The sequence below is a fragment of the Physcomitrium patens genome, chromosome 1 (assembly GCF_059467195.1).
Source record: "Physcomitrium patens ecotype Gransden chromosome 1, ASM5946719v1, whole genome shotgun sequence".
Taxonomy (NCBI): Eukaryota; Viridiplantae; Streptophyta; class Bryopsida; order Funariales; family Funariaceae; genus Physcomitrium; species Physcomitrium patens.
In genome coordinates this window covers 26,464,634-26,483,448 of record NC_143410.1, presented here as the reverse complement: position 1 = coordinate 26,483,448, position 18,815 = coordinate 26,464,634, and the positions used below count along the sequence as shown (strand labels likewise).

The following is an 18,815-nucleotide window of genomic DNA, read 5'->3' as shown; positions in this document are numbered from 1 at the left end:
CAATAAATAATTTCACAGACAATAGATTTGAGCCACATTTAATTGTAATATGGATAGTTTGGAGGGGTGAAATTTAATAGTTGACCTCAAATTTTTCCAAAAATTGTGGACGCATAGTGTTCATTTATTAGAAAATTAGCGAACTCTTGAAATAAAGCCCAGGATCATTGGGATAGGGCCTCGGTTGACTAACAAGCCCCAATTTGAAGTGGATTTGAAAATGAATCTGAATTGGGAAAAGGAGTATGCCAGACTTCGAAGACTTCCCGAAGACTCGCTCCACACCCCGCCGGGGTCTTCAATTTAATTATTAGACTTGACTTGAAGTCCCATCTTTCAAGCGAGACTCGCCTCTTCCATCTTCTACTTCCGTGTTGCTTCCCTCCCTCCCTCTCTCCTCTTCTGTGATGAGTTGAGAGCTGTGCTTGCTCTCCCCCGACTTCTCGTCGCTCGCTTAAGTTGCTGCGGCTGTTGCAGATCCACGAGAAGGTCCCAGGGTTTGCTCGCTCTCGCCCGCCCGCACGTCTGAGGAGGCTCGGCCTCCTTCTACCAAGCCCGTCGCCATGGCGGCCGCTAGCGCGCCCATCACTATGAAGGAGGCTCTCACGGTCAGTGGCCGCGAGCTACTTGTCGACAGATCTGGTGTTTTGTTTAGCTTTGAGTCGTGTAAATGTGTTTCGTCTCGTGTGTCTAGGGTTTTGGTTCATGTGTTTGTGGTTTAGGATCTGTGGATTGCCATTGCCCTGCGGTTTTTAGAGTTTTTAGAATTATTATTTTTATTATTTTTATTATTTATTGTTTTTTTCGGTTTTGGTTTTGCTTTGTTGCTGGAGGGAGGGTTTCGTGTAGCGAGAGGCAGGGGGAGGAGGGAGTGAAAACGTAAGGGTTGGGAAAATGGCGGTGGTTGAGGTGCTGATGGTTTGGGATAACGGGGTGGTGCAATGCAGCTGACGAGTCTTGGGATTAACCAGCAATTCGTTACGTTCACACATGTGACGATGGAGTCTGATAAATACATTTGCGTACGGGAGACGTCGCCTCAAAACAGTGTGGTGATTATTGATATGTCGATGCCTAACCAGCCTCTGCGTCGCCCGATCACTGCGGACTCTGCCTTGATGAATCCGAACAGCAGAGTCCTGGCTCTGAAAGGTATACTTTGAGGCGCGTCTGACATTTGAGGGTTGACCGAGGCGATCTGATTTATTCAGGGTGTGTAGTCTGTAAGTCCAAACTTGTCGACAAGCACCAAGTTCCCTCCGAAAGTGACCGAAAATGTGGATAGGTTTCGTTCTGTCTGGACAGAATTGCATATAAACTGGTGTATGAGAAGTGCGTGGATTTACGCCTCGCGATCTAACGTTTGATTACATCTGTAGAACATGTCCTGATGTTTATGCTGTGATTCTCAAATTGTCATGAGAGGGCGTTTCTGACCTGCAGTGGGGTTTTTATAACTAGGTTGGACGAAGCAGTAAAAGATCACATTAGCTGGACACAGCAAGGCAAAGTTTTTTGTAGTTTGATTGTCATTATCTAGTATGGTAATCGATGTTACGCTGGAGTGAAAAGTCTGTTGAAGGTGTATTTCAACCACAACTCGAACAGTTTTTTAGTTCTTGAAGCGCTTGTGCTTGTGATTCCCCTCACAACCGATCTTGTTGCTGAAAAGGTTTTGTAGATTTATCAGAGTATAGTGACAGAGTGGTCCAGGAGCGCAATCACGTACAAATCAACTGAGTTTGGAACCGTGACGCGTTGATGTGATGGGAGATGGTAGCATCTATTTTTACTTTTTATTCGCACGACCAATATAAGCACATCAGTTTTCGTCTATGATACCTTCAGAATGTAATTGGCGATCCGTCATGTTGCGAGGCGCTGCTTGGTTCCAAACTTTCAAACATTTCAGAGAGTATATTTGAGTACCTGAGCGAACTTAAACTTGGAATCACATTGGCACAGCATATGCAGTGCAGATGGACTTTCCGGGTGTATGTGAGATCCTGGTTTAGAGTGAATATGAAACAAGGGGAGACCGATCGCATCTTCATGGATCGCCTTTGCAATGATATTGTAGAAACTTTCATTTATGTCCGAATTTTCTGAGCGATAGTTGGACCTCTCCGCCTAATTTTAAATTCTTGCTTGGACGACAGGGTACGACCAATATATTCTAGTTCAGCCTTTGTATATGATTCTGGCTTTGGATGATGTTGAATCACGAAATCTTAGTACTAATGTTTGTGTCTTGTTTATGTGAACCAGCCTTGATACCTGGTTCGACACAAGACCATCTCCAAATCTTTAACATCGAATTAAAAGCTAAGATGAAATCGTATCAAATGCCAGAGCAGGTGAGTAAACCGTCCTGTGTTTCAATCACCTCTGCTGCCGATCTCTATGCTGCAAGCCATAAGGGGTTAGAAAAAACTCATGAAGTTGAATCACATGAGGTCAGTTTTCCTCTTATTCCAAGTCCTCTTATTTAATATCGTTCCTTGTTATCAGGTGGTTTTCTGGAAGTGGATTTCGCCAAGATTACTTGGACTCGTGACACAAACTTCAGTGTATCATTGGACTATAGAAGGTACGAACCCTTTTGTTTCTGACTGTCCGATGTATGAGATAGCTTCTGTTGGATTGGCGAGTTTTCTATCAGTTCTTGCATTCACACATTAATGCTTTCTCTCTTTGGGTCTGTAATAGGTGAATCTGAACCTGTAAAGATGTTTGAGAGGACAGCAAACCTGAGTGGCAACCAGATCATTAACTACAGATGCGACCCCGCTGAGAAATGGCTTGTATTGATTGGTATCGCCCCTGGAGCACCGGAGGTGAACTGCGTTGTTCTGCTCTCTCTCGTCTTAGTGATAGAGAAAATGAGTGCTATTTTTCAAAAGAAAAAAAATGATGACGATCATTGTGAATTTTTCCGTCCGTTATACTTGTTATTATAGGCCCTCTTTCTTGTTATTCATCCCTGTTATCATCAAAATGCTTTTATAACCTTTTCTTTTGCTTTTTTTTTCGTGCTTTATGCTGTATTGACACTCCTTTCATCTTTGGATATCAGCGGCCCCAATTAGTGAAGGGAAATATGCAGTTGTTTTCAGTCGACCAGCAGAGGAGTCAAGCACTAGAAGCTCATGCTGCATCATTTGCTTCTCATCAGGTGGTTTTTTATTTGCTGAATAATTGAGCTAGCTCTACTTGCAACCTGCGAAGTACTGATGATGCACTAGTTAGTGATTAATTTTTTCTAAATGTGCGGCAATGAATGTTGCGAGTTGTTTCATGAGTTCTGTAGTTTTCAGGGATCGGCTGGCTTTTTTTCAGAGCTCAAATGGAATTAAAGGTGTACTAGGTTGAGCTAGGGGGTTAGCCAGCTTTATATTTTTACTTAAATCTCATCCTTGTGAGTTTGTGATGAAATCAGGTGGCCGGAAACGATTCTCCATCTCTACTGATTGCATTCACTACAAAAACTCTTACAGCTGGGCAGCTCACATCCAAGCTGCATATTATTGAGCTGGGTGCTACACCAGGTTGGTTTGTCCTGAACTGGTGTCCCTTTACATTAATCTACCGTGCACCTGGTACCATGGCTGGTATTTTCATAAATAATAGCAACTTGTGGGTTTTCTATTTCTCCTCCTTTGGTGATAAGTTCTTACATATTTATGGTGTTCATAGTTGCAGTTTATTGCTTCCTTGTTCGCAGGTAAACCTGGTTTCTCAAAGAAGGCAGCGGATCTGTTTTTTCCTCCAGATTTTGCCGACGACTTTCCAGTTTCAATGCAGGTCCATCTCCACTTTTACTCTTAATCATCCTTATATTTCTTGCGGTGAAAAAGCAAGCTGCTCTCTGGTCATGTGTAATATCACTTGTTCTTGTTTCGTTGAACCTCGATAGCCTAATTAGGAATTCTTATACTTTGATTTTCAGTGTGTTGTTCTTGATGGAGAACGCTTTCCTTCTTTGATGGACTGTCTAAACTGATGTGATTTTGTTTTCAACTAAATGTGATGAAGATTCTGACATGTTCGATGCTTCTAATCCAATTATGTTTTCTTTGATGCTCAGATCTCATCTAAATATGGCCTCATTTATGTGATTACAAAACTTGGTCTTCTTTTTGTCTATGATCTGGAAACTGCAACTGCTGTGTATAGAAACCGAATTAGTCCAGATCCTATTTTCTTGACAGCGGATGCTCCTACAGTTGGTGGTTTTTATGCCGTCAATCGTCGAGGCCAAGTCCTCCTTGCTACAGTCAATGAGGCTACAATTATCCCATTTGTTAGTAACCAGGTATGTAATGTGATGTCAGAGAGGTCACTATTGTCAGCTTTCATTCCTCAACCTGAACTTGAATGTTTCTATTTGTATGGTAGTAGTTTCCGACTTCAGTTCGGCTTTATCTGTCTATTCGCGGAATGAATTTTCGAAAGTTACATTCTCTAATTTTGTTTGGCAATACTTTTTTTTTCTCAGTTGAGCAACTTGGAGCTGGCAGTGAATCTTGCAAGACGAGGAAACCTGCCTGGAGCAGAGGGACTGGTATACTCACTATTACTCGTAGATCAGCGCCATATTTATGTAGGCAAATGTTATGATATATTGCGCAGATGATACATACAGTTTAGCATGAACATGGTGTAGCTCATGCTGGATGTCTTCTTTTGGACCTGGTTATTATTATTTTCATTTAAAAAAAAATTCTATCATGTCTGGTCAGCTCTTTAACCAAACGTATAATGATTGAGTTAGAGGAAAAGACTATTAGGAAAGTCTGATTTGGCACACTGAACTTATTCGATGGTAACGGTTACCTTGAAACCAGGTTGTACAACGTTTTCAAGAGTTATTCTCTCAGATGAAGTATAAGGAAGCAGCAGACCTTGCAGCGGAGTCGCCTCAAGGCATCCTTCGAACTCCAGATACTGTTGCCAAGTTTCAGAGTGTTCCGGTACAGCCAGGACAAACTTCACCATTATTGCAGTACTTTGGGACTTTATTGACGAAGGGGAAGTTGAACGTATTTGAATCCCTTGAGCTTTCGCGGCTAGTGGTTAACCAAAACAAGAAGAATCTACTGGAGAACTGGTTGGCAGAAGACAAGCTGGAATGTAGTGAAGAGTTAGGAGATCTTGTCAAGACTGTGGACAATGACATGGCACTCAAGATATACATCAAGGCCAGGGCCACACCAAAGGTTGTTGCAGCTTTTGCTGAACGTCGTGAATTCGACAAGATTCTGATCTACTCCAAGCAGGTCGGATATACTCCGGATTATCTTTTCCTACTGCAAACTATTTTGCGAGCTGACCCTCAAGGTGCCGTGAACTTTGCTCTTATGATGTCTCAACTAGAAGGTGGTTGCCCCGTTGACTATAACACCGTCACCGACTTATTTCTTCAGCGCAACATGATTAGGGAGGCCACCGCTTTCCTCTTGGACGTTTTGAAGCCAAATCTTCCAGAGCACGCCTTGCTCCAGACCAAGGTTCTGGAAATTAATTTGGTCACGTTTCCTAATGTCGCTGATGCAATACTGGCAAATGGAATGTTTAGCCATTATGACCGTCCTCGTGTTGCTCAACTTTGCGAGAAAGCTGGTCTGTACATGCGAGCCCTTCAGCATTACACGGAATTAAATGATATCAAGCGCGTTGTTATCAACACCCATGCCATAGAGCCACAGGGTCTAGTTGAATTTTTTGGCACTCTGTCAAAAGAATGGGCCTTAGATTGCATGAAAGAGTTACTCCAAGTGAATATGCGTGGAAACCTGCAAATTATAGTCCAGGTAGCCAAGGAATACGGGGAGCAGCTGGGTGTCGATGCGTGTGTGAAGTTGTTTGAGAGTTTCAAGTCTTTTGAGGGATTGTACTTTTTCCTCGGAGCATACTTGAGCACAAGCGAGGAACCTGAAATTCACTACAAGTACATCGAGGCTGCGGCAAAGACTGGCCAAATTAAAGAAGTCGAGCGTGTTACAAGGGAGTCCAATTTCTACCCTCCAGAGAGAACCAAGAATTTCTTGATGGAATCCAAACTCCCAGATGCAAGGCCTCTCATCAATGTTTGCGACCGTCATGGTTTTGTCCCAGATCTCACTCACTACCTTTATGTCAACAACATGCTTCGTTACATTGAAGGTTATGTACAGAAGGTTAACCCTCAAAATGCACCATTAGTGGTCGGGCAATTACTGGATGATGATTGTCCTGAGGACTTCATTAAGGGTTTGATCCTATCTGTACGCTCCCTCCTTCCGGTGGAGCCATTGGTTGACGAGTGTGAAAAGAGGAACCGATTGAGGTTGTTGACTCAGTTCTTGGAGCACCTTGTGAGCGAAGGTAGTCAAGATGTGCATGTCCACAATGCTTTGGGGAAAATCATTATTGATACAAACAACAATCCTGAACATTTCCTCACTACAAACCCTTACTACGACTCCAAGGTTGTCGGCAAGTACTGCGAGAAGCGCGACCCAACTCTTGCTGTGGTAGCATACAAACGTGGCAATTGTGATGATGAGCTTGTCAATGTCACCAACAAGAATTCTCTCTTCAAACTCCAGGCCAGGTGAAAATGATTCTACTGATAATGTGTGCTCTTTGATAAGTTCCACGTTGCAAGGTTGAAACACATTATGTGAAGTATTTGTATTATTATCTTATTGTCAGTGTTCGGTGGAGATGTGCCGCGGATGATGGGTTAAGAATCTTACTTTTAAATCATGTAATCAAATGCCTGCTGATTTACTGTTTCCTCTGGTGCTGCAATGCTTCTTAGGTATGTGGTCGAGCGGATGGAGCCTGACTTGTGGTTGAAGGTTCTGAATCCGGAGAACCCCTGTAGGAGGCAACTCATTGATCAGGTGGTGTCTACTGCTCTTCCAGAGAGCAAAAATCCAGAGCAGGTGTCAGCCACTGTTAAGGCCTTCATGACTGCAGATTTGCCACATGAGCTGATCGAGCTCTTGGAGAAGATTGTGCTCCAGAATTCGGCTTTCAGTGGCAACCCCAACCTTCAGAACCTTCTCATCCTCACAGCAATCAAGGCCGACACAACTCGGGTCATGGACTACATCAATCGTTTGGATAATTTCGATGGTCCTGCAGTGGGTGAGATTGCAGTAGGTGCTGAACTTTATGAAGAGGCATTTGCAATTTTCAAGAAGTTCAACCTCAATGTCCAGGCAGTGAATGTTCTTCTGGACAACATTCGCAACATAGACCGTGCTGTGGAGTTTGCAGCCCGTGTCGAAGAGGATGATGTTTGGAGCCAGGTTGGTAAGGCACAGTTAAGAGAGGGACTGGTTAGCGATGCCATTGAGTCTTTCATCAAGGCAAATGATGCTTCTCAATATAATGAAGTTATCGATGTGGCATCTGGTGTAAGAGCATACGAGGACCTAGTGAGATACTTGAACATGGTACGCAAGAAGGTGAAGGAAGCTAAGGTGGACTCTGAATTAATTTTTGCCTATGCCAAGCTTAATCGGTTGGACGACATTGAGGAATTTATCGTCAATCCCAACCTTGCAAATCTGCAAACTGTTGGAGATCGCCTGTTTGATGGAGAATTGTATGAAGCTGCCAAAATTATTTTCACGCACATCTCCAACTGGGCAAGACTTGCCAGTACTCTTGTCAAGCTTCATCAGTTCCAAGCAGCCGTGGATGCAGCGAGGAAGGCCAATAGCGCACGGACATGGAAGGAAGTCTGCTTTGCTTGTGTGGACGCCGAAGAGTTCCGCCTGGCTCAAATTTGTGGTCTCAATGTTATTGTCCAGGTATGGATAGGTTTCTGCTGTTACATTTTGCAATTAGCCTCATGATTTTACTACGCAACCATGCTTTTCATTACTATCATATGTTCTAATCGTACTGAAGCTGTAGGTGTTACATATCAATGGTGAGTTGGAGTATTGGATTCTCTGGTCCAAGTAGAGTATGCATTGATTTTGTTTTCTGGAAGGCTAGAAAACAATTATATAACATGATCATGCTGAATTTTTGCAGGTGGACGATTTGGAAGAGGTCAGTGAATATTACCAGAATAGAGGTCGCTTTGATGAGCTCATCTCACTTATGGAAAGTGGGCTTGGTTTGGAGCGCGCTCACATGGGTATCTTTACAGAACTGGGCACTCTGTACGCCAGATACCGTCCGGATAAGCTTATGGAGCATCTTAAGCTGTTTATCACCCGGATTAATATTCCAAAGCTTATTCGTGTATGCGACGAGCAGCAGCACTGGAAGGAACTTACGTACTTGTACATTGCATATGACGAGTATGATAATGCTGCGGCTACCATGATGAGCCATTCTCCAGAGGCCTGGGAACACATGCAGTTTAAGGATGTTGCTGTTAAGGTTGCAAACGTGGAACTTTACTACAAAGCAGTGTACTTTTATCTCGAGGAGTATCCCGAGCTTATCAATGACTTACTCAATGTGTTATCTGCACGGGTTGACCACACACGAGTTGTGGATATCATGAAAAAGGTATTCATTCGTCACGCATTTAGTTTCGTTTTGTGGAGTTGTTTGAGTTGTAACAGTTATCTATCCTGTGTTAAAGGAATGCTTCGAGTGCTTTTGTGTATTTGTTGTCTATGCATGTAATCACTGTGATTTTTGTTGCTGGTTGAACGTTTGCAGGCTGGATACCTACCGTTGGTGAAGCCATACATGGTTGCCGTCCAAAGTGCCAACAACGCTGCAGTCAATGAGGCTCTGAACAACTTATATATTGAGGAGGAAGATTATGAGCGGCTCAGAGAGTCTATTGATATGTATGATAACTTTGATCAGATTTCAATGGCACAGAGGGTAAGTTCCGTAGTCATTGCTAATCAGTTTAATACTATCAATATCATCCATATGTGTTTTTATTAGTTCACAACATGGAAAGTGTCAAAGTTGTGACTTTTATGTATTTCCCAGGTAAATTTGACATGTTATATTTTTTTACAGATTGAGAAGCACGAACTTCTGGAAATGCGTCGCGTTGGTGCGTACATCTATAAGAGAGCTGGCAGATGGAAACAATCTGTGGCTTTGTCCAAGAAAGACAACTTATACAAGGATGCAATGGAGACTTGCTCACAGTCTGGAGATCGTGAGCTTGCTGAGGAGCTGCTTACATTCTTCGTGGACAAGGTAAGAATTCTCTATTTGTGTCTGCGGGCAATTGAAGTTGAAAGAAACATCTACACTACTGATGTCTATGACACCCTAAGAAAATTTTATAATTTTTTTCTGCGTTGTAATTTGTGATGTACAGGGCAAAAAAGAGTGCTTCGCTGCTTGTCTATACACTTGTTACGACCTTATCCGTGCTGATGTTGCGGTGGAGCTGGCATGGATGCATGGCATGATGGACTTCGCCGTACCTTACTTGCTGCAGGTGCGTAGCTCTCTTGGGTTCCGACCCTCGCAGTGTAGCCATTAATATGGTTAAGTGTTACCTGCTTATTTGGTAATGTGGAAGGCTTGTTTTGCTTGGGACTATTATGCTGTATAATTATATCCTCAAATATAATTTAAAATCTGGTCCTGCAGTTCTTGCGTGAGTACTCCACGAAGGTGGATGATTTGATTAAAGACAAATTGGAAGCTACTGAGGAGAAGAAGTCCAAAGAGCAACAGGAAAAGGACGTAGTTGCTGAATCGGTAAGATCTTTGGCTAGTTTGCTTTTCCGTTTGTATGTATTGATTATTTTCCCTCGCCATCCTGATGTGGATTAGGTGACGTGCGGGTTTGGGTGTACACATGGTGTCGTTCTCTCAACGCTGACAAGTGTGACATATTTTCCTGCAGAACATGTACGCTCAACTCTTGCCTCTGGCTCTACCAGCTCCTCCTGTTGCTGGTATGACTGGTATGCCTGGTATGGGCGGAGGTATGCCAATGCCGGGTATGTCGGGTATGCCAGGAATGCCAGGAATGCCCGGTATGTCAGGGTACGGCATGCCCTCTATGAGTGCTTTTTAAACAGCCCTGAAACTGTGTACATGCACAAACGAAGACTTCTTTGTGAGCCTGGGTGGCGGACGAAGAATGTGACCACAGGGTGGAGAACTGAGATATTTGTTGCCTCCCAGTCATTGCGTGTCTTTTAATAAGGATGTTGAATGCATCAATTCTTTTGTAGGCTCTAGTTTGGTTAGATACATACAGTTGAACAAGGACAGGCGCCGGGAGTGATTACGTTCTCATCATCCTGCCACAAGGTGTACATGAGGGTGATGCTAAGGTGTACATGAGGGCTTGTGGAAAATATTCCTGTTTGGCTGATAGACAAGCATAGGTCAGATCATATTCATATCCATGTCCATTTCCTTGGGTGGATCTTACTGCACTTAAATAGGTTAGCGAATGTTGCAGCAGCCTTCTCCTTCAAGTACAGAGATTTACCACTTTTTCCTGAAGTGGTATCTGCAGTAGAACCCGTCCTTTTGGGCTGTGTTCCTTTTTATGGCGAGAGCTCTGCAGTAAAATTGCTGTGTTTAGTGCTAATTTCGCACATTATCGATGCGTTCGTTAAGAAATGCAATTAAAAAACTTGGTACACGTAAGTAATTAGAAATTTAACCCACTGGCTCGTCTTTGTTGGGGCACTACAATGTAGTCACCCTGTGGTCACACTTTGTTCTCAACCAGAGGGCACCTGGATCTAAGTATACGCCAAAACCTTGCCAAGGAGGCTCATAGGTGGCTTTCACTGGTTCCAATACCTGGTTCGTGCGTCTTTCATGAATTTTTAAGTGCATCATACTATTTGTGCCCAAATTAAGAGGGGTTGTTAAATGCATCGGTTGTTTGTACAATATGGTCATTCATTTATTCCAGCTGCCTGCTTTTACATACAAATTCTTGCATGACATCAGCTTGTTAAGAGAATATGCATGTCTTTTTGTGACCAGCTTTGCAAAACGGGTTTGAAATAAAACGAACTTCACTGTTCCGATTACTCTAGTCAATATGCGCAACTTATGGATTTCTTTAGATCCAATACTCATCTGCAGTATGCATTATGTAGTATCTATACATATGTTTGGGGAAGGAGCCACACCTCATAATTCCTGAAGCAGGGTTCACAGGAAAGGGTGTCAAACTTCCACGCTTGTAATGCATCTCTGACTTCTCTGGATCAGGAATTACGCCCTTCTAGAGTTCAAATAACAGTATAAGATGCTCTATCAGAAGTAAAGAAGATTATGAATTTCATACCTAGGTATAATTCACACATATTGTTTTGGTCTAAATCCTACTAAAATTTTGAACTTACCTCACAAAGCTAAACGAATCTTCGTTCACTTTCTAGAATTTTGACCATGATAAAAAGAAATAGATAGCGAGAAATATGGCATCTGATACTACTTAAATAGTGGTAAAGCCTCTACAATGTTGATGGCTCCAATCAATTTCACTGTAAACTTGGAAGGATCTGTGCAAAAGTCAACGAAAGACTGAAAGGCTTGCTTGGAATCCACTCTGCTAAGACCTGCGTCTGTCCAGGACTACCAGTGCACGAAATCCAATCACAGAAGATTCAGTGCATGACACAAGAAGAGCACACAGTGGTTCAATTTGCACTACACGATTGGCTGGCTTGTCGTCAAAGAAATGCGAAATTGAGCCACTGGGAATGTTGATGCGCTAACCTCAAGAAAGAAAGAATTGCCATAATTGGGAGCGTTGATTCTATTGAAGCAAGATGTAGTTGGATCTCTATCAAGGGCATTTCCTGGACCTTTTGCATCACCAGTTTAACTTCCTCCTCCATATGTCCCACTTTGGTCACAAACAATTGATATACAAGCTGAAGTAATATCCACCACCCAACATGTCTGATAGTTATGGCAGAACCAATGAATTCGTTTTTACGATTAACAGACCAAAAGTAATCCTATTAAGGGATTTGATAATCAAACAGTAGTCTCATAATTCAGATGAATCACTAATAATGGCAACCAGTGAATTTACACTTACTCTACCTGAAGAGCTGTTTCCAAGGGTGATGGCGAATACTGTTTTCCAAATACACCCAAGAAGCTCCCACATTCACTCCCAGCAGCATTTCATTGAGTATGGTAGGTTTGTATCAATTCATATACGCAAGAAGCTTCCACACATGATCCATGCAAATTCATTTCCTGCCAGCATTCCTTTGAGTACCGTAAGTTTGTGGCTATGTCTCCCGATTCCATTCGCAAACAGCTCTCCCATGTTGTAACTGTGGATGTCGCTATCCCTTGTAACTCCAGAAATTCCCCGTAAAGAAAACCAATGCACAAGGATCTAATGAACCTAGATGGAACAGCACCTAATATGACCTCCATAACTAACAACTCCAACACGACCGCAGCAGATTATATCAAATACATAATTCGTGACAGAATTTTCAATCTACTAAGTGCGCAACATCACTCATAATGGTTTCTTAGGTTGGATTTTTGTAAATCAAGATCGGTTTCTTGAATCACTAGCTTTCTTAATTAAATCGAGGAGAACAAACAAATTCTCTACGTACGTCCCTGTTGCTACTCGAAAACGGAATCAGTCGAAGTCGAAAACTAATAGATGGCCCCTACCACAAATTCAATAGACTCCATTGAATTGAGTAATTCGTTGGTGATAAATGAAATATCTTGACGGTTAGAATCTTTGCTCCAAGCCGCAACTATATACTGGAAGTTGGACAATGTCGAGAACAGTAGGCATTAAGGTACTGAACCTAGGGAGCTTAGCGGTGTTTGGCAAAAGATGCCACAGCTTGACATGTCTCATCAGATGTAGATCGCCGAATGCTTAAACCTGTAATCGAAATGATGCTGTTGATTCCCTTGAGAATCAGCACACAGTCCGCAAATGGTAGGGAGCGTGAAGCCGCTAACTTGGTCCCCACACAGGTCGACGGCTATGGTCATTGGCTTCCAGGCACAGGCCGACGATCTCTATACAATGCGTATAATGATAAAGAAACATATAGAGAGCCAAACAGCTCAGTTCGAATAAGGTAACGTACCTACCAAAGTCTTTAACGCGAGAGCTGCCCCATGGCGTTTCTTGGTGACCACTTTCGCTCTTTGAAGCGAACACAGATGGGATGAGTAACCTTGATCGTACGGGATTCTTCACATCTTCAACAATGGTGTGGTAAACCAGATGCCCAGAGAACGGAGGAAAGTAGTAAGTACGCCATCAAGCTTGAGGGAGAAAATCAAGCCTCGAATTTCACAGGAGCCTTTTGAGCACTTCATTACGACAGGCACGGAGGTTTGCAACAAACGAAAAACGAGGAATTACAGACCGAATTCGCACCATAGGCGGATACACGCTATGACGTGATGCAAAGCCGCAACGAGGCTAAAGACATTAGAATCTCGATGTTGTGCTACGAGGAGAAATTACATCTCGATTGGCTGATCCTGTGGATCCCTTCAAGCAAACTCTATCTACTCTCTGCGCATGTTCAACCCGATTTCCGACACCATCCCTATAAAAATCAATCGCTCCCGACCGCATGTCCATGGCAAATGAGACTCTAGGAATTCGAACATTAACCAAGCTCTTGCTCTACAATATCAAGAGCGACTAATGAAGCGATAAAACAAACAAAACAAAAAAACAAAACAAAAACAAACAAAAACAAACTGTACACGAATACCATTCGAGAACGAACTTCAAAACCGTTGCATATCTTTATTACAATGATAACAGAGCATACAATGTCCAGACACGACCAAAAAACGTAGAAACTGGTGGAATTAAGAACCTACTCTGAAGAGCCTGGTTCAATCCTGCTTCCACAGAGGTTTCTACTTGTAGAGACCAATGCGCTGGTTGACAGGGGCCCTGGGATGGTGATCCAGAAGCGCGGACGCAGCGGGTCCTGCGGTGGATGAGGCGCGAGCCGCTGCAGCAGCTCTCCGCTTGGCTTCGTCATACTCTTCCTTGTCCTCTGGCTTGAGCTCCAGCCTCGTCGGTTTTCGCCGCAACATGGTGGCTTGAAATCAACAAATCAACACATCCACCTCCGGGAAACCAACAACAACACACACACTCACACACACTCTCTCTCTCTCTCTCTCTCTCTCGAAGCGTCAACAACCTTAATAGTCGCGGAGGTTCTGCAAAACCACTGCGATACTTGTTGGAAATTTGTGCATCGTCTTCGTGTCTGCGAAGCCCGAAAAGCTAAACCCTAATTCGGTCACCAAATGGTCACTAAAGCTCTGAAACTCAAGGCGACACTTCTGATGGCGATTCACAGCCTCTAGTGGGAAATAATATTATATATGTATATATGTATGTATATTCCCATGCACAATGGTAACAGGTTAAAAATTATTCAGGACTGAATTTTTCAACTAAAATGACATGGTTGTGCAAAAATGTTGCTTTGCAAAGATGCATATCTCTATTTTTTCAGAAATGCTTTTAAAATGTTGATTGGAAATTGTTTTTTGATTATTTGTTTGAGATAACATTCAAGCTTTGTTTCTTGAGTTAAAAACATGGATTGTCGTTTTGCACTACTTTTATTTAAAATAAGTCATAGTAGAAGAATTCATTCATTTTTTATTTATTTATTTATTTATTTATTATTTTTTAAATATGTAGCATTTGTCCAATTAAAGTACATTGTTATGGTATACTCTCCTCCGTTACAAGTTCACTTCAAATTTGTGGATAGGTGCCACTTAACACTTGCCCATTCACGAATATCCATAAACCAACAATTACAACAGCTGTTTTTTCTTTTCTTTTTCATTTTATAACTGCAATTATTTGTAAGGCATTTGATGGGTGTACCTAAATTGCAATATTCTACTATTTGAAATTAATAATGGTTAGTTGAAACCATTCATAATCTGGCAAATTGATGAAGACTTGGAACATGTAGTTATGGATTTTTTCTGAAACAAATAGAGTCAACCAAAACAGGAAATCTTATTATGGAGAGCTTGTCTCAGATCATTGTGGAATGAGGTACAACAGAATGCATATCAGACCGGTTAAGTTCTGACTTTCACTCCTGCCACAATGAATGAATGATATGCAATCAGAGAACGAAAGCTTAGGATTTCACTATTATAACATTGAATTTGTCTAGTTAGGATTTGATTCCTGAAAGCTCAACAAATAAGTTTTTAAATTAAATGTTGTAGAAATACATTGGAAAAGATGAACAAACAATATTTGTACATAGTGAGCTATAAACCATATTTGTGGAATTGAGCTTGTCAGTATTGTGAATGATGTGTATAGACAAGTTGAATCTGCATCAGCTTCAGTTAAATACAGAAGATTTTAGTATCTGACCAACGCACCTTGAAGGCGGCACTGACTAGCTTCACTGGTCTAGCAGCAAGAGGTGCAAATCTACAACATACTACCACCGGACTTTCTCACTGAAGACTTTGTCATCAGTCCACACAGCATTAGACTTAGGTTCACAGCCTGCCTTGCGCATAAGATCGAGGATCCTGTCCACTTGGGTCTCATTATCGGCTGCCTCATAAGCATTTATCATATATTGGAAAGTTTCGAAGGAAGGCTTAACAGACGCATTCATCATTTCACGAAATGCTTGCTCCATCTTATCGAGGTAACCCACCTTTCCATACTCTGAAATAAGGATGTTGTACGTAGCTGGCTGGAGCATCCAGCCTGCGTCCTTCACTACTTCCATGGTCTTTGCAAGGCGGTCGTATGTGCCTGCTCTGGAGTAAGCCATAATTAAAGCATGTAATGCCTTGGAAGAAGCAAGCACTCGCTTGCTCTGAAACATGCGCTTGATTGCAGCTTCCGCTTCATCCAGCTTGCCAGCATCTGCATAACTCTCGATTACCATGCTGTGTACCCGGGAACCAAATTGAATACCTGGATTATTATCACAGCCACAAAGTTGTCAACAAACAGTCATGAGTTATGCAAATGACTAATATAGAGCTATTAAATCTAGTGCTTTCAATCTTTTCAAGTAGAATATAACCAACACTGAACAAGAATGTATCAAAACAAACTGAACAAGCAACTAAAGAGCTCTAGCAAAGAAAAAACTAATTTACAGTGAAAATAACCAATACGCAATAATAGGAAGGTAGGAGTTACCTGGGGTATCAGCTATGATCTTCAATGCGCCCTCCATCTTATCAAAGTTCTTCATGCGACTATAGACTTCAATGAGTATCTCACCAACCATGGTATTAATTGGAATTCCAACTGCCTGCATGCTTGACAACACGACCTCCATTTTGTCAACTGCATTTGCTCGAGCATAACCAATAATCAGAGCATTATAAGTGATCACGTCAGCGTTAAATTTTTTAGCCTGCAACTCATTGAAAGTTACTTCCATCTCATTCAGTTGTCCAGCTCGCATGTAACCCCAGATAAGGGCATTGTAAGTGTGTCTGTCAGGAACAAACTCCGCTTCCGTACAATCCAAAAATATTTTCTTCATCTCTTCCGTTGCACCCATTCGACTGTACATTGAAATTAATGTATTGTAGGTCACTAGAGTAGGCTGGCAATCGACAGTGACTTTCATATACTCGAACAGCTGAAGTGCCTTCTGTGGTTCGTTGTTGCGACCGTAGGAGTGAATGAGTGCATTATAGCTAACCGCTGTCTTCTTTATGCCTCGTTTCTCCATCTCATCAAACAAGTCCGCCGCTAGTTGAGGTTGATTGATCCTGCCTGCAAACGAAATCATTTTCGCATACTCCTTTGGATTTACCTCCCATCTCAACTTGCTTTTTTTCCAGTTGAAAACCTGTCACTTATACAAAATAAAACTCTTGTTCAGTATTGATGTCAATAAACCACTTGTCACAACCTGATTAAAATACACACACACACACACACACACACACATATATATATATATATATATATATATATATATATATATATTGAAAATGGACAGGAAATTCAGGCAAGTCCCTTTCTTCTTCTCTATGAACGAGGACTTCTCAATAATACTAGGAAAGTCACTGAGAGTAAAACCCTACAAACGAGGTTGTGGAAGAGGGTCTGACCTCCATTGCAATATGAGGTTTAGGTCCTTTCTGAAGTGCGTCTAAGAGAGACAGCCATGCCAAACCATTGGGCCGTAAGACCTCCTCAGCTTTCTGTTCCAGTATCTCCACCACTTCAGCATTTGATTGAGAGGACTCCAACGACTTCACAAGAGCAGCTATCACATAATTTGTTCTTGATCGAGCGAATTTGTCACCTCCTTTTCTTCTAAATGGAATCCTCTGCAGTTCTTTGGAAGTTGAGTTCAATGTTAAGAAGTCTCCTTTTGAAAGCACATGGCACTCTCTCTCTCGCGTTCACTCTCCCCCTCACAAACACATACATATACACACACACAGATATATTTATATCTATATGTATATATGAAGCTTAGTTGTTCCCCTACAAAAAAAAATTTTTACACATATAGCGGAAAACAAAACTGCAGAAAAAGATCGAACAAGTACCTTCAGCGTCTGGTGGTCTTAAGGCACTGCCCTTAGTCGAAGTCGACAATAGAGCAGAGCTGCCTCGAACAAAATCCAGACATGATGCAGAGTTAACAAGATGCGAGACATTGGTAGCCCTAAACTTTGATTCACGTATTCCAAATCCGCTGTTGGTATTCTGTTTAATTTCAGACTGCAGGTATGGAGTTCTGTGTACATCTCTCCTAATACAATCCTCAGCTTGAATGGACGCCGTTAAAAGAACCTCCTGAGACGTAGAGTATGTGCCACCATTCAAACATAGCCGACCAAGCGTCCGCAACAAAGGGTTCAGTTGGTTGCCGCTTCTCATTCTACACAATTGCCCTCCTAATCCTACAATTATGAACTTTTGCCCCTCTGTTGATTTAGAAACAGCCAAGCAAAATGCCTAATTGATTTTGAAACTTATCAGAGCTCCCACATCACTGGCAGTTTCTATGCTTATGGACGAGCTCTCCTCAGAAACGAGCATGTAGTGAGACGCAGAGATGAGCTTCTTAATAAGAACAGATCTGTGTTACAATCTGTGTCACGATCCTTCGCCAACCAAAGTGCTTCGGAATATCCTTTGAAGTCGGCGAAAAAGATTAGAATTATATGTAAGAACGAATTCACAGTAATAACTCAATGCTACTAAACCCTAACTCTTACACTGCAGATACTGAGCAGGCCAAATTGGAACGAAACAAACTCAAACCTCCAATCCGCCAACTTCATAGAATTCTAATGATATTCACCTGGAATACCGGTACACATCCAGTTACATTACTACGCACAACAATGAAGAACGCAACACTCCACCGTTGCGCTATTACCTTCACAGGGGAAAGAGACTTTAATTTTCGAGTCAGAAGTTTAGAGGATTAGGGTTTAGTGGGCTCTTCGCAAAAGCACCGAAATGCCTCGCAAGTTTCAGGTGCCCAGAGGAGTTCAGAACTACCTGTACTGATTGAAAAATCTAACAGATACCTTCCTATGCAACTGGCAGCACTGGCAGTTCTTGCAAAATCACCCAAGTTAAATACTCAATTTATCGGCTTATTTTGAGAAAAAATCTGAACTAGAAATTGGACATTACTTTATATAGTATGAAATCTTAAGGCAGTAACCAAGACAAATCTCCAAGTCGCTTGCTATGAGAAGGAATGCCATGTCTTCTGGTTCTTCCCAATTCTTCCCTCCCCAGTCCCTATCCAGATTGGGGATATTAATGTGCGCACACACAAATACTTACATTACTCGTTGCATGAGGAAAGATGATAGGATGTGAT

The 18,815-nt window shown here is 42.1% G+C and overlaps 3 protein-coding genes across 6 annotated transcripts; 1 reads left to right on the top strand and 2 right to left on the bottom strand.

Annotated features, from left to right (window-relative positions):
- The first annotated feature begins 343 nt into the window (after window positions 1-343).
- LOC112286521 (clathrin heavy chain 2) lies at window positions 344-10,619 on the top strand. The gene is made up of 18 exons (XM_024528469.3): window positions 344-608; window positions 948-1,152; window positions 2,269-2,357; window positions 2,512-2,590; window positions 2,710-2,837; window positions 3,077-3,175; window positions 3,440-3,548; window positions 3,725-3,804; window positions 4,088-4,315; window positions 4,499-4,564; window positions 4,848-6,595; window positions 6,806-7,808; window positions 8,038-8,523; window positions 8,680-8,850; window positions 8,995-9,180; window positions 9,305-9,427; window positions 9,583-9,693; window positions 9,842-10,619. The coding sequence occupies exons 1-18, from the start codon at window positions 564-566 to the stop codon at window positions 10,013-10,015; spliced, it is 5,130 nt and encodes a 1,709-aa protein (XP_024384237.1). The 5' UTR covers window positions 344-563; the 3' UTR covers window positions 10,016-10,619.
- A 220-nt stretch (window positions 10,620-10,839) lies between these two features.
- LOC112286561 (uncharacterized) lies at window positions 10,840-13,192 on the bottom strand. 4 transcript variants are annotated; one of them, XR_016505836.1, is made up of 4 exons: window positions 13,053-13,192; window positions 12,022-12,180; window positions 11,689-11,846; window positions 10,840-11,544 (listed from the first exon to the last, which is right to left on the bottom strand). XR_016505836.1 is itself a non-coding variant. In XM_073538036.2 (4 exons), the coding sequence occupies exons 2-4, from the start codon at window positions 12,086-12,088 to the stop codon at window positions 11,451-11,453; spliced, it is 324 nt and encodes a 107-aa protein (XP_073394137.1). In that variant the 5' UTR covers window positions 12,089-12,180; window positions 13,053-13,192; the 3' UTR covers window positions 11,005-11,450. The 4 variants fall into 4 exon arrangements, 2 of the variants coding, with proteins under 2 accessions (XP_073394137.1, XP_073394141.1); XR_016505837.1 differs by having other exon boundaries at window positions 13,057-13,190; XM_073538036.2 differs by having other exon boundaries at window positions 11,005-11,544; window positions 12,017-12,180.
- Window positions 13,193-15,255: 2,063 nt separating this feature from the next.
- Window positions 15,256-18,524, bottom strand: LOC112286528 (uncharacterized). The gene is made up of 4 exons (XM_024528479.3): window positions 17,521-18,524; window positions 17,074-17,303; window positions 16,145-16,808; window positions 15,256-15,913 (listed from the first exon to the last, which is right to left on the bottom strand). Exons 1-4 carry the CDS (start codon window positions 17,852-17,854, stop codon window positions 15,423-15,425), a joined length of 1,719 nt encoding a protein of 572 aa, XP_024384247.1. The 5' UTR covers window positions 17,855-18,524; the 3' UTR covers window positions 15,256-15,422.
- Window positions 18,525-18,815: the final 291 nt, after the last annotated feature.

Bases quoted from the DNA above. Each gene is read 5' to 3' on its own strand.
- LOC112286521 (XM_024528469.3), top strand. From the start codon at position 564: ATGGCGGCCGCTAGCGCGCCCATCACTATGAAGGAGGCTCTCACG. The intron at 7,809-8,037 runs GTATGGATAGGT...GAATTTTTGCAG, and splicing joins GTCTCAATGTTATTGTCCAG to GTGGACGATTTGGAAGAGGT. The intron at 9,428-9,582 runs GTGCGTAGCTCT...CTGGTCCTGCAG, and splicing joins CCGTACCTTACTTGCTGCAG to TTCTTGCGTGAGTACTCCAC.
- LOC112286561 (XM_073538036.2), bottom strand. From the start codon at position 12,088: ATGTGGGAGCTTCTTGGGTGTATTTGGAAAACAGTATTCGCCATCACC. The intron at 11,847-12,016 runs GTAAGTGTAAAT...ATATTACTTCAG, and splicing joins GAAACAGCTCTTCAGGTAGA to CTTGTATATCAATTGTTTGT. The intron at 11,545-11,688 runs GTTAGCGCATCA...GTGCACTGGTAG, and splicing joins GCAATTCTTTCTTTCTTGAG to TCCTGGACAGACGCAGGTCT.
- LOC112286528 (XM_024528479.3), bottom strand. From the start codon at position 17,854: ATGAGAAGCGGCAACCAACTGAACCCTTTGTTGCGGACGCTTGGTCGG. The intron at 17,304-17,520 runs GTACTTGTTCGA...CAACTTCCAAAG, and splicing joins AAGACCACCAGACGCTGAAG to AACTGCAGAGGATTCCATTT. The intron at 15,914-16,144 runs GTAACTCCTACC...ATAATAATCCAG, and splicing joins GATCATAGCTGATACCCCAG to GTATTCAATTTGGTTCCCGG.